Here is a 22,639-nt window from a genome sequence, read left to right as displayed (position 1 = left end):
CGCTGACTCCCGGTGCTGCCCCATCGCGCCTCCCTAAGACGTAGCAGGCCTTTTATTTCCCCTTTTCCCCCCGTTTTTCCCTTTTATCCCCTTTTTTTCCCCGTTTCCCCCCACGGCCCCGCGCCTACATTTCCCAGCACGCCCCGCGCGGCAGCCCGGCGCCTCCATGTCCCGGCACCCCTCGCGGCCCCCCAAGTCCCGGCGCGCCCCGCGGGGCCCGGCTCCATCCGGGTGCGGGCGGAGCTGCGGGCGCCTGGTCGCCATTACGGGGCAGCGGCGGCGGCCGAGCCGGGGCCGGGGCCGGGGCGGCGCGGAGCAGCGGGGCTGCGGGCGGCGCCGGGCGGCAGGGCAGGGCAGGGCCAGGCGGCGCCGGGCCCCGCGGGGCTCCCTCCGTGGCTTTTTCCCCCCCGCGCGGCTCGCCCGGAGCCCCTCCGACCCGGCCCGGCCTCCCGCGGCCTTCCCCCGGTTCGAGCGGAGCGCCGAGAAGATGTCGCCATGAAGGAGGCCGAGGCCGCGCTGCGCCGCCCCCGCCGCTCCCCGCCGCGGGCCATGAGCCTGGGCCCCCGCCGGCTCCGCCAGCGCCCGCCGAGCCCCCCCCCACCCGCCCAGGGCCGCCCCTCGCCCGCCGGGGCGCCCGTTGATGCTGCAGAGCCCGCCCGGCGCCTCCCCCGCCTCCGCCCCCGCCATGGACAAGAGCAGCCCCTGCGGCTCCGGTGCGCCCGGCTCCTCGGCCGGCGGCAAAGGGCAGCAGCCGCGCTCCGCATCGGCGGGGCCCGCCGCCGGGGAGTCTAAGCCCAAAGGCGGTGAGCGCCGGGGGGGGAAAGGGGAGAAGGGGCATGGAGGGGGAGGGAAGGGGCCCGGGGCAGCCACGGGAAGGGAGCTGCAGCAGGCTCCGGGCACCCCGGTGCCTCTGTCGGGTGGCGGAGCTCAGCTGCCTGCCCCCTGCTGCGGTGTTTGTTTCTCAGCCGGCCCTTGGTAGGTTTCTCTTCGGGTCACCGCTGGGGTTTGCTTTCCTCTTCCTTCCTCTTCCAGCCCTGTTTCCTGTTCGGTGAGCTGCGGTTCCTCTTCTTTCTGAAGGGGCATGTTTGATTGCCACTAGCGTTGGAGTAATCAGTTTGAGAGCCAAAGCTCTGATTTGGAACATATTTGCCTCTCCCTGTTAAGAGGAGCCTTAATTTTATCTTGGTCTCCAGCTGAGTGCAGTGCTCTGTCCTTGCTTGAGGAGGTCCCGCAGCACACCCAGCATTCCCATTGCAGGCTGTATTTCGGTAACTTATTTTGGAAGGGTTCAGAGTGCACGTTACTTGCTTATCTGGTACTTTAATCAAAGTGTTGCAGCTGTCAGTGCAAACAGCCAGTTTTGCTGACAGCGTGGGTCGTGATGAGCCATTGTGGGCCCTGTCATGAATTTTTTCAAGGTAAGACCTAAACCCCCTCCAGTTCCCTAAGGCTGGTTGGAAGCAGAAAGTTCCTGGCACCCATGCATTCTTTTCAAAACCTAAAAATGGGGCAGTAGTGCTTGAAAGGAGCAGGTTTAGTCCCAGAAGCATGAGGAGACTGCCTACAGGTTGCTACAGCACCATTGCCTAGTGATTCCTTCCTCAGTGCTTTGTTTCTGTAACGCTTAGGGTGTTCACAGAGGGTTAACAGTGTTGGTATCTGGGAGGTGTTGCAATCTGGAATGGATTAGAAATTTTTTGGCATCGGCAGCAGGATTTCATGCAGGGCTTTTATTACTGGTAGCCACTGTTGATGTTTTTCAGTCTCTTATTTCCATTTTCCATGGCCAGGCCACTGGAAGCAGGGGATGCCGGGTGCTAGGCATGCAGTGGGAGTCCTTAGAACCAGGCTTCAGCCGGGATAACAAAGCCTATCAGCTCTGTTTACGTTATGGCAGGCGGTGTGAAAGCCTGGCAGGCCCGAGGCTTTCCCCTTGCAGGGGGCTGGTTTCTGACCCTGCCTTACCACGGGGCACCTCGGAAGGACGGCGCTGCCTTAGCGGTGTGAGGAGGGAGGGCAGCTCACAGGACGGGAGCGCTGTTCAGCAGGGGAGGTAAGGGGCCTGTGCTGTGCTGGGGGGCCTGCGTGTAGGAGAAACAATACCTGGAGTGAGGAAGGAAATACAGGCTCTGACATTCCAGCCCCAAATGGGAGGTTATTAAAGGATTCCTGTGGGTTGCCACATTTCACAGGCTTGAAGCAAGGTCATAAGTTGAGGAGGAGCAGTGAGGGTATAAATTGCGCTGCTTGTTGCTGTTCTACTCCAATACAATAGGCTAACTTTTAATTAAAAAAAAAAAGTTATTTTGAAGACTTATTTTTAAATACAGCAGAATGATGTGGCATGGCGCAGTTCTGCCTCTGAGATGTTTGTTTCTTAACTAAAGCGGAGGGAGAAGTGATCTGGGATGAGTTGCTACCCTTACGGTGCATCAAAGAGTCCTTTTAAAAACAGGACCTGTTCTCTTAGACGTGTGTTTGGGAGCCTCTTCACTGCAGGGTGCTGAAAACTAAAATGAGAAGGGGCACTTGGGCAGGTGAGGGCCAACAATCATGGGCTGAGCATCCCGGCTGCGGCGGTGCCAGCGGGTGGGTGTGTTTTGGTGGCTGTTGGGCTCAGGGCGCTGGCATGTCACTGCGCAGGATTTCTGTCTCCTGTTCTTTATCCACCTGGAAATGGTGTGGCTGCCTGCAGCTGGTGTGGCCCGCCCGGTTTCTCCCCTGTTTCAGGAACTGTACGGGAGGTGCTCTGAGAACTTTGGGTCTCCTTTGAAATGGAAAGTGTTTGTGGGGGACTGCAGCCCATCCCCAACAGGCTGACCTGTTGTTTCACGTTCGCACCAGTGGTCACTGTTAAGTCCCGTCAAGCTTTTGTCCTTTGTGCTTTTTAGAGCTACCTGCTGCGCCGAGTCCAGCTGAGGAATCGAAGAAGTGGCCTCTCCTGCAGCCTTGTAGGCTCTCTGTCCTGGGGAAATTGTGTTCCAGCTACCTGTTGGGCTTGGTCTTAGAAACTAAATTGAACTCAGAACTTTCCAACAGAAAAAGTATTATTTTTTTTAGTTCTGATAGTGAGCCACTAGGAGTCCCATCCCATGGGGATGAAATCAAGTAGCAAAAGGAGAATTGCCTTGCTGGGGTTCTGCGCAGTCCTTGGGACCTGACGGACAGAGGAATTCTTGTAGACATTCCTGGGCCTTCTTATTACAGCACAAACAAGCTTTGCTGGAGCACATGGCTGCTTATTCACCCCTTGCTCACCGGGATATTTTCTTAGCAGCACAAATCTCTTCGATGTGCTTTCGTGCAAACGCCACGGGGGTTCAGCACGATCCCTCACCCAGCTCCCCTTGTGCAGGATGATTTGCTCGAACGCTGCTCAGCTGAAGACACAAAGATGGAAGGGAAGTGCAGCAACCAGCACTGCAGCTCCAGGACCAAACTGGGTGCCTGTGGCTGCCTGTAGGCCCGGGAACTTGAACTCCCCTGGAGGTGAAGGTCCTCTAACAGAAAGTGGTGTCCATCAGGAGAACCCCCAGGTTGTGGGGCTGGCTCCAAAAGGCAAGAACAGCTTTGTTGCTGGTGTTATAAAATCACATGGACACTACTTCATAAGTTTTCTCTTGGAGTGTGAACGGGTAAAAATGTGATAGGTTCAGCTTCGTGAAGTGCAGAGGGGCTAATTGAGGACCTGAGTCAAAAGTGAGTACCTCAGCAGTGCTGCTCTTTTCTAATTTGCCAAGAAGTGAGAAAAGAACCCCCCAAACCCAAATGGGGGGGAAGAAAAGAGGTGGTCCAGCTTACAAACGCTTATTTCAAACTTCTGGTCGTCTGTCGACTCCATTGCTACGCTGATGGCCCAGAATCCTCTAAAGCAATCCTAAATAATTACTCTGGGAGGGGAAACTGCAATCAGTAAAATCAGGTTTGTGTTTTCAGACTGTCATGTGAGGCCCTTCCTAAGGAGGGCACAGGTGGAGAGGACTTCCCTGTGAAATTAAGAGTCCTCACAGGGGCTCGCAGAGGCTCTCGGAGCCTGTCTGAAGTGGTGCAGCATGCCAGGAATGTGTGTAAACCAGCTGGTGACAAGTTGGTGCCTTTGATGGTGCTTAACTTGATGAAAACAACAAGGGTTAAGAAATTCTCCTGTTAGCTGCAGGTACAAGCTGCCCTTGGACCTCGTGAAGGATCATCCAAACCCACTTTGTGTCCTCTGGAGTTGTTTCCTCCCCCCAGTTCGTGGTTGCAGAGGAGCTGCCAAGTCGCTATGGGCACAGCGGGCTTGTGCCTCTCTAGGGTGTGCACTGACTGCAGGGATCAGAGGGTGGCCGAGCCCTGGAGTGCCAGGCTCTGCTCACTGTGAGCAGCAGCAGTGCTCCGAACCCCTCTTAAATGCCTGAATTTGTGACTGGAGCCTCAGGGGGGGTGTTGTAGCCTCTTTCCCACAAACACTCTCAAAAAAAGGTCTATCTGAATAATCACCGAGCCAGACTGGGTTACACCCTGAGCGCTTGGCAGCTTGTGGTGTGTTTTTTTCCTGATAACACCAAGCCCGAGTGCTGCAGCCCTGCAGGCTGTGGGGCTCAGCATGGCTGTGGTTCTTGGGAATTGGTTTAGTTCTGAATTATGGGCTCAGCCTTTGGAAAGCAGAGTAAGTGGTCGGCTCTGGTGACAAAATCTGCTTGCAAAATGACTGTCACATCACGCAAAAGCAGCAGGAGGCTCCTTTGACTTCTGTAGCTCCAGTTGCAGGCAAAGATGGGAGTCTGCCATGAGCAGGAAGCAGCAGGCCCCCTCCAAGCCCAGCCACGGCACTCTGATGGAGTGACTTACTACGTGGTTGGATCCTCGGTGATGTTCAGTACTGCACAGACCTTCCGCTCCTTGTCTTGGGGGTGTTGGTGGGACAGAAAACTAAAAGTAACCAGAAAAAGGGAGGCTGTGAGGGGTCCCGTTCCAGCTGCTGTGACCGCTCGGGAGGCGGTGCAGGGGAAGGGCCGAGCTGGAGGCACTGGTGATGAAAACTGCCTGTGAGTAACGCGGCCAGGAGTTACGGGACGTGCCTGTTGCCACACAGGACTTGCTTTAAGGGGTGGGGAGGACTACGACACGGGAAGGGAGAAACTAGCAGGCCTTCAGGGACAGGATCAGGGTGTTGTAACCAGCGTGAGGCGTTGGTGTGCGTAACGCTGGGTATCTGGGGACGGCCGGGGTGCACAGAGCTCTGGATGGGCCTGGGGCGTTCACCTGCCTGGTTTCTCAGCCTGACTCCTGTTAGAGCTGAAGCAGCAGCTGGTGGGAGCACGAGGTCAGCGGGTGGGTGAGCAGCCTGTGTAACCAAGACCCCTCTGATGTTGGGTTGAGGCTGTGAGAAGTGTCTTCATACATGTAGCTCTCATGTACTGTTCTAGCAGCCTAACCAGGCAGCTGTTCCCATGCAGGAAACCCCTCTCAAGATCCTGATGGACTTTACTGCTCTCGTGAGCCTCAATCCTGTGGTGTTTTGCTGTGTGCTTTCCCCTCTGTTCCCCTGCCATGGCCATGGCTGTGTGCAGCTCCTCGCTGCCTGGGTGGGTGGGCTTGGTGCTTGGGAACTGGGTTTGTGCCCCGCGAGGCCAAAGCGTTGGGCTCGTCCCTCAGGATCGATCGGCGTTTGTTGGTTTTACGCAAGCAAGAGGGGGTTTTTAGAAGGGAATTGGATCTGTTGGGGACTTCTAAACGTAGGGGCGGGACTGAGTGAAAACAGGCAGCGGGGTCCTGCCAAGTGGGAGGCTTCCAGACAAACGCAGGCCGCAGTGTTTATATAAGGACATCCAGCATATTTATGTAGGATATTCAGAAATGGAATGACAAATGGCCCCGTTCCAGAACTTGACAACAGCTGGGTGTGAGGATGTAGCGCTGGGGTTTGTCACTTGTCACACAGGTGACACCTCAGGCCGCTGTCTAATGATGGCGACTCCAGACCTGGATGAAGCAGACTGAGGTGCTCTAAGAAATACAGAGCACAGCAAATAAATCCTTCTGTGCTCTTTGACCAGGTCTTCGGACAGTAATAGGAGTGGAAGGGTTTGTGGGCTGCAGGAGACCTTGGCATAGCCGCGAGCCCTTTGAGCAGTGCTGGCACCAGGTGCTGGGCCGAAAGGCCGCGCTGCCTGTGGGGCGCTGCGCGTGTGGCGAGCTGGGGGCTGCCCGTCTGATCCTTGTTTTCTCTTTCAGATGGAAAGAATGCGAATGGATCCAAGCAGCGTTATAACCGTAAAAGAGAAACTGCATATTCCAAAAATGAGAACTTTTCCAGTCAGTCCCGTCGCTCCAATTCACAGAAAAGCAAAGCTTTTAACAAGATGCCCCCTCAGAGGGGAGGTAGCGGCGGAAGTGGCAAACTTTTTAGCTCTTGTAATGGTGGAAGACGAGATGAGGTGAGAATTGTAATGCCGTGTCTCCAAGGCCTTCTTTCTTGGGACGAGAGGATCGCTCTGACCTGCCTAGATAGGTCTTCTGTATTCAGCTCCTGGGCTGGGAAGGGAAGGAGCGATAAGAGGTGCTAACATCGTTGAGATGCCACATTGAGTGTGAGCAGAACAACTTTGCAACAACAGAAGAGGAGTGCTCTCTGCTCTGAGAGACTTGCCATAAAAAGGAACAGTAAAACTAGTGGAAGTGCCACCTGAGGAATGGGTACCTAGGCAGGCCACGTGCATATCTCGGGAAACAAAGGTCCTTCATGTAAATCCATAGTGATACACTTCCTAGCTTTTAAAAGTCCGGGATGATTGTGTCTAAGCACTTGAGTGTACAAATTTGCACGTGGTAGTGGCATTGGGAAAGTAATCTAATTAGCCTTGGTGACATCAAGATGGAGTAAAACCAGACTGGGGCTGCTTATGCTGCTGTGGGTATGAATACTGTAGATCACTGGTGGGTTTGCATTGATACAGAAGTCATTGATTTTTTTCAGTTTTAGTGGATGAGCAAAGCTGCCTGCCTAAAATGCTAACTCTGTCAAAACTCACTTGCTGTCTCTGTTCAGTCCTCATTCTCTGCTTTGTTATATGGAAACTAACTACAAACAAGTATTATTTGTGCAATAGTAGCCAAATGTGTGTTACTGGCCATATAAAAGAATACTGCCAGGATCTCAACAGCTTTCTTCTGTTATTAACCTCGACTACTAGGTATTGTTGGCTTTTACTTGTTGTTATTTGGGTTGTTTTTCTGCTCTCCTCCATTTCATCCGTGTGGGGTAAGACCACTCAGTTCTAACTTCCAGGTTCTCATGCACTTTGGCTGCAGTGCTTGATTTGCGGAATGGGAGTAGGAGAAGGTGAGTCGGAGGGTGCTGCGTATTCTGCACATGATCACTGCTGGGGCCTGGGTATCAACTTGTACTGATGCTTTTGCAGTAAATTCTAGCAAGTTCTAATAAATGCTGTTGTCTCTTAGGTAGCAGAGGCTCAACGGGCAGAGTTCAGCCCTGCCCAGTTCTCTGGTCCCAAGAAGATCAATCTGAACCACTTACTGAACTTCACTTTTGAACCCCGTGGCCAAGCAGGCCATTTTGATGGGAATGGACATGGCAACTGGGGGAAAAGGAACAAGTGGGGACATAAACCTTTCAACAAGGAACTCTTCCTACAGGCCAAGTGAGTGGAAGACTAGCAGGGTTCTCAGACCTCTACAGAGACAGTAAGCCATAAGGAACAATCGGCCAGGGAATTGTTTGATCTTGAATACTCTTCCAGGGCGAAGTTATTTCTAGTGTTTTTAATACTCATTACTGTACTTGGAAGAGAAAAAACATATGAAGTTCTCTTCTTTACCTATTAACAAGGTAACTGGTTGACTGAGTCTTTTGGACGTAAGCCAGTTAGTCTTCTGCGTTACTTTTCCAGCATCGTATGTGGAATATGACACTCCGTTTGGGAAGACCTATGTAGTTCCCTTATGGAAAGTTAACATTTCTTCCAAAAAAATCAGCATGTTGAGATGGTAGGGGCAGTGGTTGCTGGATTAAAGCTAATCTGAATTTAAGTGCCAGAAGCAATTACTCATGTGGGTCTCTTAATTCTTAAACTGCTGCTTCAGGTTGGCTTTACATCACAGGTCCCTAAGTATGTAATAGTAACCCAAACAGTGATCAGTATGATAATCCAGCAGCTGAATTTCTTTTGACTGGTAGTAACGGTCACTTTCACTAAAATTTGAATTGCGTTAAGGACTTCCCATATCTGATCACGTTAAATATAATAAAAACTATTTTCAGTGTTAATGCTTCTGATTTTTCCTTATTGATTTGTGACTTGATTTTCACTTATTGTAGCAAAGTCTGCTTACAGGAACTGTAGTAGTTCTAATTCTTGTAAGCATGCTCTTTCCACTTGTGGATTCCCTGTTTTTAAGAGATCCCTGATGGAGCTGGCTCTGTTTGTTCCATTTTTTTTTTTTTTTTTTTTTGGAATACCATTCTGCCCGGCTCACTCTGTAGGTAGTATGCGATGCTGTGTCTAACTGAAATTAGACATATCTGTATTCTGGGAATCTGGTTGTGAACTGAACTCTGTTGGGTTTTGTTGGTAGAAGTTTCCAAACTGTGTCCAGTAGCTTTCTGCTGGACAAAGAAGCAGCTCTGAGAATCCTATGGGATAGTTCTCCAAGAGTTTTCAGAAACAACTGAGTGGATCATCTGTCTCTTTGCCTTTCCCCAGCTGCCAGTTTGTTGTCTCTGAAGAACAGGACTACACAGTCCACTTTGCTGATCCAGATACCTTGGTCAACTGGGACTTTGTGGAGCAAGTGGTCAGTTGTGATGGGCTAGATTTTTTTTTTGTCTTATTAAGAAACTCAGTCTGTCTTTAACTGCTTCTTTGTGATGTTACGTAAAACTCAGCTGTTTCTGAGCTTCAGGCCTTTTCTGTCACTCCCACAATACTGGGAATGATCTGTCATGGAATATATTATGAAGTACTTTGATGACAGGAAAAGAGAAGTGTTAAAATCTATTAGGAAAATTAGCAGCTTCTTCTTGCTTTCGCAGATGGGAGCTCATCAAAAATAGTATCTGACATTCTGTAGACTCAGTCCTTGTGATTGAGATATTAACAGAAAACTTGGGCATGAGTCCATGAAAGAGGACTAGAGTGTAGAATTTTGAAGAATTATCTTGTGCATAAGTGGCCCATCTTGCCTAGCAACAAAGTGGAAAATCTCCTGATAATTGTGGCCAGAACTTTGGGTTACCTGAAGTAGAAACTTAGTCTGTGAAGACTAGTTGTCGTGGATGGTGTAGCTGGTGGGGAGGTACGTTTACCGTTACCTGACCCTATGAGAGAACTGAAAAATCAGGTGCTTGGTTGGCTGTTTTGTCTCTGCAACATACAGATGCTAACAAAACATCTGACTAAACTAGAATGTTCATGAAATTAGGTAAGTTCAGTCTCTCAGTTAAACAGGACTGCGCAAATGTGCTGGTGTGAGGTGACAGTTCATTTGCTGACTTCTTCATGTCTGAATTCAGATGATGATAATGTTGCTAGCTCTTAAGTGATGACAAATACAAGAGGGGAAAACATGAGAATAGTTGCTCATTAGAGTAAAAATAAATGTGTTGGCTTTGAAGGCTATTCCACATATTGACCAAAATGGTTATTTAGTTCATGGTGTACTTAATTTCCTGGTAAATAAGCAGAACCTGAAGAACTGGAAGGTTAATATATTAGAGTAGATCTTACAGGTTTAGTTTCTGTGCCACAGAATGATTTCCAAGTCTATAACTTGTACTGTTCCTCTCGTGTGCTGTTTCAGCGAATTTGTAGCCATGAAGTACCCTCTTGTCCAATCTGTCTGTACCCGCCTACAGCAGCAAAGATCACCCGCTGCGGGCATATCTTTTGTTGGGCATGTATCCTTCACTATCTCTCCTTGAGTGAGAAAACCTGGAGTAAGTGCCCTATTTGTTACGGCTCTGTTCACAAGAAGGATCTTAAGAGGTGAGGCTTGATATCTATTAAATGATATATATCACTGAAATACTATTTTTACCCTGTAAAAATAATGACCTCCTCCTTACGTTGCAGTGTTATTGCTATGGAAACACGCCAATATGCAATTGGTGATGTCATTACGATGCAACTTATGAGAAGAGAGAAAGGTGTTCTTATAGCACTGCCCAAATCTCAGTGGATGAATGTGGTGCAGCCTGTTTACGTTGGAGGTGAGTGTGTCTGAGTACTGGTGCGTGGCATCCTGCTCCTTCCTAACTGTGGCTTGGACTTGGCTAAAGATTTCCCATGGCAGTGCCATGCTGCTGTCTTAAAATAGTTCAGACCACAAAGCATGGGTAGCTGAAAACCTTAATGACCATATCTTAATAATAAGCAATCTACCCATACTTTGTTTTTTCTAAGACTTCAACTTGTGTTCTGTTTCCCTTCAAGTTACTGCACTGCAGACTCCTGCCTTCTCAATTTTTGTTATAGCTTGATGTGCATTTTTTCTTGTACAGTCATTGGTGTCATTCTTGCTGCTTCTGTTGGCTCTTCAGTGTCCTTAACTTTTGCCTTCTGGCTCCTCATTCTACAGCTTAACAAAAATAACTGTGTCTAAGCTATTTCAAGGATGTATTCTTCAACAAGGTTTTCATCATCTTCACTTATCAACTAAGATCTGTGAACGATTTGGGGAAATAGTCAAAATTATTGCAAACCTATTCCAAACATCTGTTGCCTGACTTCTACAGTTTTCTCCAGTCAAGTACTGTGACTAACGCATCATCATCTTATCTGTTGGTATCATGAAAATTTGGTGACTAAAGAAATAATTTTACTTAGCGTTGCTGTTTTGTGGGCTGTCTTGGCTCGCTTCATTTTGCAGCCGCATTTGCAAAAAGCTGTATGTGTGCAAGCTCTCTGTAAAAAGTCGCATCTGCTAACTCACGATGGGCATCCAGCATGCAGAGCGTGTGCTTACATGTCCCTCAGCCTTTTAAAATAAAGGGCTCTAAATCCTATTATAAAACAACAAACCCTGCTCTCCTTCGATGCAGTACTGGATTTGAGATCATTCCAAACCCAGAAACCTCACTGTTAATGGGATGTTCTGTAGACACAGTCCTTAAAAGAGGTTGGACCCTTAGGTCTGGTGAATGCGCATGCGATGTGATTCTATACATGCTGTAAAGCTTATTGTTAAGACAAGTGCTCTAGTAACAAGATGACTACATTTTGCTGGACCTTGGAATTCTTTAGTTTATCTACTATTTCTGCTGTGCTTCCTGTAAAAGACTAATAATGTTCTATACAGGTTTTGAATATATAAGGGTTTATGAATTAGTTTGAGACAAAACAAAGGTAGGTCACTTCTGCAAAACTTTCCAGTTGCAGTATTTTTGAGTATAGAGAGAAGAAGAAGAAGCTGCAGGCTGGATTTTCAGGAAGCTTTGACCATCCAGGGCTTCATAAGGGTGATACTTCCACCCAAAAAAAAAAAAAAAAAAAAAAAAGGAAACTTGGACTTGAGTTTTGAAGCTTAGCAACTGAGTTGTGGTAAACTGCAACTTCAGGGAGATCAGTGTAGCAGAGAAGGTACGTGGCACGAGCTTGTGTCATCAATGGTATAAATATGCAGAGTTTGTATCAAACTCTTTCTAAATATTGTCCACTTGATAGTGGATTAACTCAAAGTTGAGCCGTAATGGGACTTCAGAAGAAATGGTGGTTCCTGATGCCAGTTCAAACTGGTGCCTCTACCCGAAGATATTAATGGTTTGGTGCTCCTTCTGTTCAGATGACCAGCACAGCCAGTATTCCAAACTGCTTCTGGCATCCAGGGAGCAGGTCCTGCAGTTGGTGATTCTGGAGGAGAAAGCAGCGTTACTAAAACAGTATGAGGAGGAAAAACACACCCCGGAGGCATGCTTTATTGAGGCTGCTATCCAGGAACTGAAGGTGAGAACCTCTTGGGATGTTCTTAGTAACATTATTTTTAACAGTATGTTGAGCATTTATCTTCTGCTGCTTAAGTGGTTGTGTGTGACTATTCTGGTCTCTGTGATGCACGTACTAGCAAGATGGTGATGTTTACTGCCAGAATAGCAGTGTGAACCTTGGAGGAGATTGTAGCCCTTGGGCTCCTGGTATCTGATGTGACATTCAAGATAACAGAACAGAATGCATTTTATTAAATGGTATTCCTCCCAGAAATGTGAAGGAGTTCTCATTTAAAAGGAAGATCGTTTTCCCCTTCAGGTCTAGTAATTCCTGGGATAACTTCTATCAAACAAACATAAGCAAACGTAGAGAATATTTCTTTTAAGAGGAGCCTTTATGTGTCCTGCAGTGGAAGAGGACTGCCCTTCAATGGTCTGTCTTTGTCACAGATGTATTGTAGATTTATGAAAACCTGATGTATAGAGCAAGGCTAAAGATAATTATGGTGATAGTCTCCTGGCTAAAATAGGAGACTAAAACTTGTTCTCTTTGTATGACCTGTAGGAGCGAGAAACAGCACTCTCTGCTGACAAGGATAAAAGCAGTGGCATTGCTGGAATTAGTGCAGCTGTGGAAGAATTGGTCCTAGACAGCTCCAAGACTACAGAGCCTGCAGTTCTCCATGAGAAAAAGGTGGGTAACAGTTGTGTTTGGGTGGATCTCGTTGATGCCTAGTGCTGCCACTTTATGCTGCAGTGCAGGGTGAACTGGTACCAAAGACTTCTGCAGAAATGATCATCTTTTGAAAGAGGTGATTGTGGTACTAACTGTACGCCCTCCGCTGTTGTAGTGTGGCATGGAGTATCTCTCTGCATTCGATGAGGAGCTTGTGGAGCCTTGCTCTGATCAGGCAAGTTCCTTTTTGCCTCCTGTGGAATCAGAAGAGGCAGTGCTGGATGAAGAGGAAGTACCTGAGGTGGATACCACAGGGGAACCTGATATGAAAACTACAGAAGAATTAAATCCAGCTGAAACGAGCTACCAAGAATGTAAAGATACAATTAGCAGTGGACATCATAACAACTCTCCTTTTTACTATTTCTATCAAGGTAAGTGCAATGAAATCCTGGAGTCATGGGGGCAAGGGTGCATCCTTTGGGATCTTTTTTTGGGGAAGACACTTGTCAAGTCAATAGATTCAGCTACACTCTGTGAAATACAACTTCTAGACTTCTAGAAAGGAGTTTTAGTTTCATTACTAGTGAGGTGGGGAGAGGAGTATTAACAATGAACAGACACAGAACAACTAATGATGTCTTGTCCTACAGCGGAGGATGGACAGTGCATGTATCTTCACCCTGTGAATGTTCGGTGTCTTGTTCGTGAATATGGCAGCTTGGAGAAGAGTCCAGAGAAGATAACTGCAGCTGTAGTGGAGATAGCTGGCTACTCAATGACAGAGGTAATTATTTCATCTTCACGTTCTAGTAACTTGATCTTTGCAGCTGGCAGGTGAGATGTTTCTCTTTGATAATGAGAAATAATTACTGTGAATGGGTAGGCATGCTTATCTGTGAAGGACATCTGTGTAAGGTGCAATACTTGAAGTTAATTTTGATAAGCAGACTGTAGTCTAACTTGCTTTCTTCTACTAGAAGGTAGGAAGTTTTATGAGTAAGAGAACTGTAAGCTTAACATTGGTTTGTTTTTAAGAGTACTTTGAACTAGGCACATCTTCCTGAACCTAAAGGAGTGTTCTGCAGCATGTCTTCAGCAAACAACTGCTTCTGAGTATCAAGGATAGAGGTGGGATCTTAGGTAAAATAAGAGGGTGGAAAGTAACTTCAGTGTTTGAGATAGAGGCATCTCTGAGGCAGTGAAAGTGCTTAAGACACTGAAGTTCTAGAAGAGAGAATGGATCTTGAATTCCTTTGCCTCGGATAAGCTATTGTAAGAACTGGCATATGCAGTAACAATTACATGTAATTCCTAATTAATTTTTATTAAAGCATGTGTTTGGGTAAGAATGGATGCAGAGATGAAGAGAATTCTCTTCAAGTTTGAAAGGAGAAATACAGAACTCACCTTGTTCCCATCAAGTGAAGTGGAGGTTGACAGACAAAAGAATTTAAGTGCAAGGGGCAAATTTAGTCTAGTGCAAGCACAGGTGCACCAGAGGACTGGTATTGTAGAACTTTATTCCAATGATGTGAGAAGAGAGGAATAACAAGAAGATCAATAACTGAACTGGAGTAACTTTATCCAGGTATGATTATGGTGTAGTTGGTGGAGGTTTTGGAGCATTTGGTTCTGACTCAAAGCATCGTTCACACTTCAGTAGTTTATAAAGTGATTATTGTGTCACTATGCTGTGTGGGTTTTTTTCCATTTGATGTCATGAAGGGTGAGTGTTGTCTGCACAACTGTTCATCAGTATGGCACCCTCTAGACCTTGTTGCAATGATGTATCTGCTCTTTTTTTTGTTTGTTTTAAATCAGGATATAAGACAGCGTCATCGCTACCTCTGTCATTTGCCCCTCACCTGTGAGTTCAGCATTTGTGAACTGGCTCTGAAGCCACCTATCATCTCTAAGGAGACTTTAGAGTTGTTCTCAGGTTGGTACTGCTTTACTAGCCTCTGTCAGTGGATCTGTGGGGATGAAGTGGGAGCATTTCTCCCTTAATGGCAGAAAAAGGAACGTAAGGAGCAGGTTTACTCCTCTTTCATCAACTGTGTGATGACTGTTTAGTCAGAACAACCCCTATTCACTGCTGTAATGACAACAATTATTCAAAGAATAAAAAGACCTGACTGCTTGGAAGAGCATATGTTGTTTTGTAAGCATGTCTTGTTGCTAATGTGTTATAACTGAACATGATCACAAAGTAAAACATTGCCAAAGTATCGGTGAGGTTCTTTTATATCCGATGTTGTGTGTTGCTCCTAGATGACATTGAAAAGAGGAAACGCCTACGGCAGAAGAAAGCTCGTGATGAACGACGACGTGAACGCAGAATTGAGATAGAAGAAAACAAGAAACAGGGCAAATGTAAGTCTTGCTAGTGGGCTCCCACTCATCTGTTGCTGAGCTGATGTCTTTAGCTATAGGATGAGCTCCAAGGCCTTTAGTTTGTAGTGTGTACTTAGAGTGAGATTACAGTGTATTAGGGACAATCTCTGTAGAGTAAAAAAAAAAAAAAAAAAAAAGCAGTTTTAGGCCATTAAATGATGTTATGCTGTTCCTGCATAGTCAGATATTATGGGAGAGAGACGGCACTCGAGGGCAACACTATTTTTCCTTGGTATATACAGCTCTCAGGATTCTTGATTTCTGTTTTTATAGTAATCACTGTATAGAGTGGAAAGTAAAGAAGGCAAAAAAAAAAATTGCCTGGGAGCTGCTTCCATCCAGCAGCAGCGCTTGTACTGGTCTCTAAAATAGCAGATGGAAAGAAAATTTTTGCGCTGGCATCTCCCTGAATCCTGAAACAAGTTGCATATTGACAGTCTTCCCCCACACTGTGTAGTGCTTTAATTCAAAGCCTCTTTCTAGATCCAGAGGTCCATATTGCTTTAGAGAATCTGCAGCAGTTTCCTGCATTTACATCTTGCCATGGAGAAACCAGCACTGATCATCAGAGCTTCTGTCCTTCTCCTCTTGGCAGAAGCCCCGTGTTTCAGACAGGTGAGCATCTGCAAAAACCTCTTGGTTGTTCTTTGGGGATCTACTGCTCAGGTCATCAGACTAAACTTCCTTAATACTGACCAAAAATGACCCTCCTAGATTGCCTGCAAGATCGTACACAGAAGACTGAGACTGTTGAGATTCTGGTTGTTTGTCTGCTTTTTACCGCTTTTATTTTGGTGACCATGCTATCTGTGCTGTAGTTACTGTACTGTTTCAATCTTTGCTGAGGCAGAAGAGAGGAAAGGGGATGGGACTGGGGAAAGGCAGAAGAGTGTGCATGCCAGGAAAACACCATTAGCATTATTTTTTTTTCCTACCTTCTCCATCTTCACCTCATGTTGTAGTAAAATAAAACATAACTGGTAAGCACTCAGGTTGTTGTCCAGTTACGCTTTACCATGTGTTTTATCTTGCAGTTCATTAAAAAAAAAAAAAATAGTAGAAGCCATTCTTAATGCTTTTTTCAAAACAAGCAAACAAAAGGCACCCAAAAATAATAACTATAAAAAAAATAAAATCACCATGCAAATCTTCCTTAAATAAAAATAGTGAGGAAATTCAGGAGTTTCCACTGTGTGATTAATGGATGGAACTGGTAGGATAAATATGGTTAATTACAGAAAATAGGAAAATCTTTTATTTTTGTTTCATAACTAGTAGCTGCAGAATAAATGCCTTTGCCAAATGCTGTTGGCTTTAATTAACTGCTTTTTTTTTTCTCTGTAGAGTCTATTCCAACTCCACTGTCACCTGCTGCCAGCCAGGCCAGCCCGTTGCTCTGTGGGAGCTTAGAAGAAGACTCTCCATTCCCATCCTTTGCCCAGGTAAGCCACGTGACAGAGTAAATCTTGTCGGAATTACTGGTGTTGTAGTTGGGGTTAGGTCTAAGAGTACGACTGCTTCCTCACAAAAATGATGTGAGATGAAACTTAGAGACAGCATGGAGTTTGAGTGCTGGAAGGGGCTCCTAGATATACTTGCCACTCTGGGATATGCAGGATTGTCCTGGTGCGTGGGGTTTAATTGGATCTTTAATTGGATCTTAACTATTGTTTTTGATAGATGTTGAGGGTTGGAAAGGCAAAACCAGAAACGTGGCCCAAACCTGCTCCGAAGACAAGAGGTAAGAAAACTATTGCTGTGTTGGCTTCCTTTCTGTGCATCTAAATCTTAAGAAATCTTACAGCTTCACAAGAAACATCTGGAGTGTGGAGAGGCATCTGCACTGCCAAAGTTTTGTAAAGCCCTCTCCTTTCCTTTCTTTCAGATGAGAACACTCTGGCACTTCCTGTGCCAGCAGACAGTGATGGGGAAAGTGACAGCTCTGACCGCATGCCTGTGCCCAGCTTTCAGAATTCCTTCAGCCAAGCTATCGAGGCAGCCCTCCTGAAGCTGGACAAACCGTCTGCAGCTGAGCATTTGTCAGGTAAGGGAGGGAGCTGGAGGAGAGTGAAGAAATTCTGAAGTAGGAAAAAAAAAAATTAGTATTTCTCCTTCTGATAGAAGTGAGAGAACAGATTTGGAGGACCAAAAATAGGCTGCAGAACAGGTCCGAAGAGTATCAGGTTGTGTTTTCCGAGCACCTTGATTAGGGCTTCTGTTAGTGGGAGCTGAGATCTCCAACTAGCAAAGAATCCTATTAGGGCAAAGATGTCTTCTGGTCATCATGTTTACCATCTGTGTTGGAACTTATTTAAGCTTTATCTCGAGGAAGTTTAGGTTATATGCTTCAGAGATGCCTAGCCTGCTGAGCAGCTGGACTGCCACTGAAGTTTGACCAAAATGTCGAGATACCGCTAGCTGGAATTTCAGATTAGAGAGTTGGAAACAATTGAGAAGAACTGATAAAACTCATTTATAATGCTTGGTTCTGTTCAGCTTTGGGTCCTCTTTGGAGGCTGCATTGAGTGGTGGAGAACTGGAGGCGAGAGGCAGGGAGTTTCAGTGAGTTTAAGCTCCAGTTGTAATGTTTTTTGGACATGAATAAAAGCAATATCTATCCGAAAGGCAAACCACTGCATGGTTGCAGTCCTAGAATCCACTGTTGCAATGGCAACCTTAGAATCAGTTTGGCATGTTTCTAGGTGCACGTAGCTGTGGTAGTCTCTAGTTTGTCTGCAGTATTTATTTATTTTTTATAAGTTACTTGTGGTCAGTGAGTTGACAGGAAGTATCACAAACTGATAAAGTCATTTAGGAAGGGAAGACCATTTATTGTTTCCTGCATGACGTTCCTGTTCCATGAGAAAAGTGACAATATCATTTTAATTCTTCACAGAGGAAAAGGGAGGCAAGAAAAGAAAGAAACAGAAGCAGAAGCTACTGTTCAGCACCTCTGTTGTTCACACAAAGTGATTCTGCTATTCAAGAGAAGTTTCCTCTCCTGGTTTTCTTTTCCTTTTGCTTTGTTTTGCTGCTAATAGTTTAAGTATTTAAATTTGGACAGACTAAACTTGTGTTTCCAGGGCTTCTAGGGGTTCAGGAGGAAACCATGACAGCGTTACGTTGAAGTAAGATCTTTTTATTCCAACTTACCAAATCGGTTTATACTGAAACAAAGTTTTGAAACAACCCAGACACCATTCAGCCAAGGCTTCTAGTCTGTGCCATGTCAATTCTTTTGGCCTAATAAGCATTATGAAAGTGTTTACATCTGCGTGGCACTGCCAGCCTGCTGCAGTATTGCCTAAGCGAAGGGGCAGAGAGCCTTTACTTCCCCAGAAGTATTTGTGCACAGAAGCCCATCTGATTGTGACAGCAGCACTGTTTCAGTAAAGCTGTTAAACTGCTCTCTTCAGAAACTGGTTTCCTCTGAGCTGGGAATGGGCAGAAGAGCTTCCTGGCTTTAAAGTGTTAGCTGCTATCTGTTCTTTTTCTAAAGAGCAAGAATTCCTCCTGTTCTCCTGGCTTTCAAAGACTTAAAGCTGAGGTGAGCGTAAAGCAGAACTTGGCTAGTTGGTTTTGAAGTGACTCTTGCTGAAATTGTGTATTTCAAAATGCATACTGGCACTAGTGGTAGAAGGAACTCCTGGCTTATTGCAGCTGTTCAACTCTGTTTTAATGTGGGTGAGTGAGGCTGCTAGTTTTTTTTTCTTTTTTGCCAACCATGGCCAACAAATCCTTTGTAGCCAGATCATCTAGGATGAACACTCCACCCTGGGGCTCTTGGTAGTAACTACACAAATGATGTTACAACACTGGCTCCTCTTGAAGTGGAAAGCCAACTGATAGCTGGAGTCCATAGATATTTTATCCCCCGGCAAGGAACACAGATGGGTTTTTTGCACTGGGCTAAGGGCCTGTATCTGCTTGGTTCTGGGCTGTGAGTTGATCTGCACTAAGCACCTCGGGTTAGAAACATGCCTCTTCTGGACCCCTGCCCCCTCTTTTTTTGGGTGGTCGCATTCTGCACTGCTTGTGGTTTGATTTAAAGCTAATGAGTTAAGTGGTGTGGATTTTGTTAATTAAATGAACTGTAGGTGTAATGTACCAGTCAAGGCCAACAGTTGCAATAAATCATATGCGCACACTTAAAATACTGCAGACTTCTTGAGCTGTAACTTGAACTCTTACATCAACATGGAGCGTAATACCACTTTCAGCAACACATTTAAACCTTAGCATCCTGCATTTCCTTTCAGGGAGTTGGTATGAAGCACCACCTAATTTACAGGGGAAGTTGTTGTGTCTTCTGTTACGTTCAGCCCCGCCTGCACTCTCAGGTTTTGAGTTGTTCATGTGCTTCCAGTAAGGAGCAGACTGTGCTCACTGGCACTGCTGGTGTATTCATTGGGTGTGTCCCTGTTTTAAAAAGCTTGTCAATGTATTGATGTCTGATTTCAAAACAGTAGGCTGCCTGTTACACAAGTGCTTCCTTAAGGCGTGTGTGCAAGGGAAGCTAGTATCAAGGAGTGCACACTTCAAGACACTGTATGCAGCTGTAAACTAGAAAGAAGGGGGGTGATGGGAGGTGAAGAATGTCTCTGTTACTATAGGAGGAGAGAGGAAATGCTTGCAAAGCGTTCTTTGAAAGCAGCTTAATTTCACACTTGGTCACAATTAACTACACTTGATGGAAAGACAGCACAGCTTGTCAAGAGTGCAAAGAAACTAAGACAAGTGCCTAGAAGTGGTAGCACAGCTTGTTAATGCTTCAAACATGTAGTGGAAAATGATGGGTGAGGGAATAGAAAGCCACTGAGCAAGAAAGATTCAAGTATGCAGTTAACTGTGTTCACAATGCTGTTGTTTCCTACTTGTAACAGTATTTTTAAGTCATGGAGCAGGAGTTACTACTTAAGTGTCTAACCATTATCTGTTGTTTATTATCCCTACACCTTTATAGTCAACTTTTCTTTGCGGTGGCAAGAGAGAGTAGTTGGAGCTGGTACAACTTGCCTCCACTTCTCGCTAGCACTAGAACAAGGGAAAATCATGCAGGCGAGGAACTGTCCCTTCTGCAGGGGCAGTCTCCGAAGGACAGCATCAAGTTGTATCTCGTTTTCCTATGGATTCAAGAGATGCTACCAGCAGTGCTCCTTTCCTGTAACTGATTGGTGTAACCTTAATAAATATTTAAGCAGTACTTGTACCTGAGTTTTATAATGGGTTGGACGGAGGTGAGCCTTAAAGTTCTACCATGAATTCCCTGTAGTTTCTACTGCTGTACATGCAACTGGTGCTTCTGTGCCTCAAAACAATGGATATCCTTCTGAACAATGGGTGCGCCTGAAGATCAGGTCCAAAACTAAAAGATGTTAATGCTCTCTCTGTACTGAAGGAGAAAAATTACATTCCTTGTCTGTGCCAGCTGCTTAAAGCTTGCTTCTACCTCAGCATGAAGATCACATCAAGTTTCTATGCTCTTTAGTAGTTTTGATTCCTGGAGCAAAAGAGACAAGTAACCCACTGAAGTGTAACACAATTTAAAAAAAAGACAAACAAAACATTTTATTTTTCAACACCTGGAATGGGGAAATTAAGTCTAAATACAGACAGGTACTTTTCCCAGCCCTTGCTTTACTTACAACAGAAAATCATTGGTATCATTGTGATTACACCTGTACAGAAGAGAGGTGAATAGCAACAAGTAACATTCAGTCTGTCTCTGTGCCGTCATCCTCATCCTCTTCCTCTTCCTCCTCTCCACTGTGAGACGGCTCTTCTGTAAGGGAACAGCTCAACACCGACTGCCGGATGCGCTGTCTTTCCTCTGCAAGAAAGGGGGCAACACAGGGTCATTCCTTGAGCTCTTCAACACGTGCTGAATGTCCTCAACTTGTAAAGAGAGGCCCATTTCTTGGTTGCAGGAGCTGGAAGCAGCCCTGCACATCCTACAAAAGCTCCAGCAATTCAGGCTGCTCTTCAGGAAAGCAGCTGGAGGAACTCACCCTCATTTGTACAGTTCTGCAACAACATCAGCAGCTGTCTTCTGTTATACTGGATTAGGAATTTCTGGCATGACCTTATGGTACCTATCAGAGTCACAAGAACGATATGTAACAAGTTTTGAAACCAAGTGTTATCATGTAAAGCACGAAGACCTTTGTATCACACAATAAATACCCTGGGTACCACCTTTATTAACGCAAAGGATAAGATGTGTGTCCACACTGTGCTTCCCCAGTGATGTGATGATAATAATTTCTAACAAGTAGTACCACCTCCTTGTCCCAAGCGGTTAATTTTCAGGACAGGGACAATGCTATACTTTAAAAACATGTTTTATAAAAATTAATGTAATGCAGCATTTGCTGCTCTGGTTGCTTGTTGTAATGAAGACTCCTGCAGCGTTACTGAGGGTCTGAGCACGGGGAGCTGCTGCCCCTTAATTAAAGCCACCTCTAACAAAGCACAGTGCCCACCGCGCTCCCTCCGGGGCTCACCTCCAACGTGCAGGGTGCTGAGGAAGCAGGGGCAGCGCAGCCCGCGGCTCTCCAGCTGCCTGACGAGCGGCAGCGCCGAGCACAGCAGGCGGTAGAAGTCCTTGCGGCAGCGCAGCAGCACGGTGCCCGTGTAGGCGTTCAGGTACTTCACTGCGGGACCAGCACCGCTCAGCAGCGGCACCCAGCCCTGGCACCTCCGGGGGGGTCCCCTTCATTCCCGGGGGTCGCTCTTTCTTCCTGGGGGTCCCCTTTTCTCCTTGGGGAGGGGTCACTTCCCGGGGGGTCCCTTCCATTCCCGGGGCTCTTTCATCCCAGGGGGCCTCCCCATTCTCCCCGGGGGTCTCCTCCCTCCCGGGGGTCACCCCTTCTCCCTCGGGGGGCTTCCTGAGGGGATCCCTGCCTTTCCCTGGGGTCTTTCTCCCCGGGGGTCCCCCTCCCTCTAGGTGGTCCCCCTTCCCGGGGGGGTTCCCTTTTCCTCCCGGGGGGCCCTTCCTTTCCCGGGGGTTTTTCCTCTAAGGAGCCCCTTCCCTCCCGAGGGTCCCCCCTTGTTTTTTGGGGGGGTTCCCCTTTCCCTCAGGGGCTCCCCCTCCCTCCCGGGGATCCCTTCTCCTCCCCCGGGGTCCCTCCGGCCGCCACCTGTGAAGGCCAGCGAGCAGCAGGCCAGCCCGTAGTCCCCGTAGGCCCGCGCGATGGCGTCCTTGACGGCGCTGCCCACGGCTCGCTCCTCGATGCAGGGCCGGCCCCGCGGCTCCTCGGCCACCACCTGGCACAGCACGTACCTGAGGGGGCCGCCGGTTACCGGGGGGGGCCCGGCCGAGCCCGAGCCCAGCCCCGCACCCTCAGCCTCACCTGTTCTTGAAGCGAACCATGCCGCCGCCGGACCGACGTGGCGCCCAGCCAATGGGAGAAGCGCCTCGGCGCGCCGCAACCAATCGTCGCCGCGAGGAGGCGGGGACAGAGGAAGGACTTCCCGTCCTGACGCCTCCCCGGCGGCCCTGCCCTTTCCTCCAGGTGCTGGCTGCGCGCATGCGCCTTGTGTGCCGCCCCCCCAACCCCTTCGGGGCGACCCCGCCGCCTTCCCGGCAGCCCCCGCGCGGGGGCGCGCGAGGCGCGTGGTGCCCTGAGGGGACCCTGAGGGGG

At 47.3% G+C, this 22,639-nt stretch overlaps 2 protein-coding genes across 3 annotated transcripts; one reads left to right on the top strand and one right to left on the bottom strand.

The window, feature by feature from the left end:
- Nucleotides 1–506: 506 nt before the first annotated feature.
- On the top strand, nucleotides 507–20,199 carry RNF10 (ring finger protein 10). 2 transcript variants are annotated; one of them, XM_084539063.1, is made up of 17 exons: nucleotides 507–803; nucleotides 6,217–6,419; nucleotides 7,444–7,643; nucleotides 8,706–8,796; nucleotides 9,802–9,986; nucleotides 10,074–10,210; nucleotides 11,782–11,942; nucleotides 12,489–12,617; nucleotides 12,775–13,033; nucleotides 13,253–13,386; nucleotides 14,424–14,541; nucleotides 14,874–14,975; nucleotides 15,480–15,611; nucleotides 16,341–16,438; nucleotides 16,677–16,737; nucleotides 16,882–17,040; nucleotides 17,893–20,199. In XM_084539063.1, exons 1-17 carry the CDS (start codon nucleotides 641–643, stop codon nucleotides 17,967–17,969), a joined length of 2,409 nt encoding a protein of 802 aa, XP_084395189.1. In that variant the 5' UTR covers nucleotides 507–640; the 3' UTR covers nucleotides 17,970–20,199. The 2 variants fall into 2 exon arrangements, with proteins under 2 accessions (XP_084395189.1, XP_084395190.1); XM_084539064.1 differs by lacking the exon at nucleotides 507–803 and adding an exon at nucleotides 1,361–1,418.
- A 416-nt stretch (nucleotides 20,200–20,615) lies between these two features.
- On the bottom strand, nucleotides 20,616–22,449 carry POP5 (POP5 homolog, ribonuclease P/MRP subunit). The gene is made up of 5 exons (XM_084539065.1): nucleotides 22,349–22,449; nucleotides 22,136–22,278; nucleotides 21,500–21,649; nucleotides 21,005–21,088; nucleotides 20,616–20,826 (listed from the first exon to the last, which is right to left on the bottom strand). Exons 1-5 carry the CDS (start codon nucleotides 22,366–22,368, stop codon nucleotides 20,711–20,713), a joined length of 513 nt encoding a protein of 170 aa, XP_084395191.1. The 5' UTR covers nucleotides 22,369–22,449; the 3' UTR covers nucleotides 20,616–20,710.
- Nucleotides 22,450–22,639: the final 190 nt, after the last annotated feature.

Source organism: Aythya ferina (genome assembly GCF_964211825.1).
Source record: "Aythya ferina genome assembly, chromosome: 17".
NCBI lineage: Eukaryota > Metazoa > Chordata > Aves > Anseriformes > Anatidae > Aythya > Aythya ferina.
This window is presented reverse-complemented; position numbering and strand designations above follow the sequence as displayed.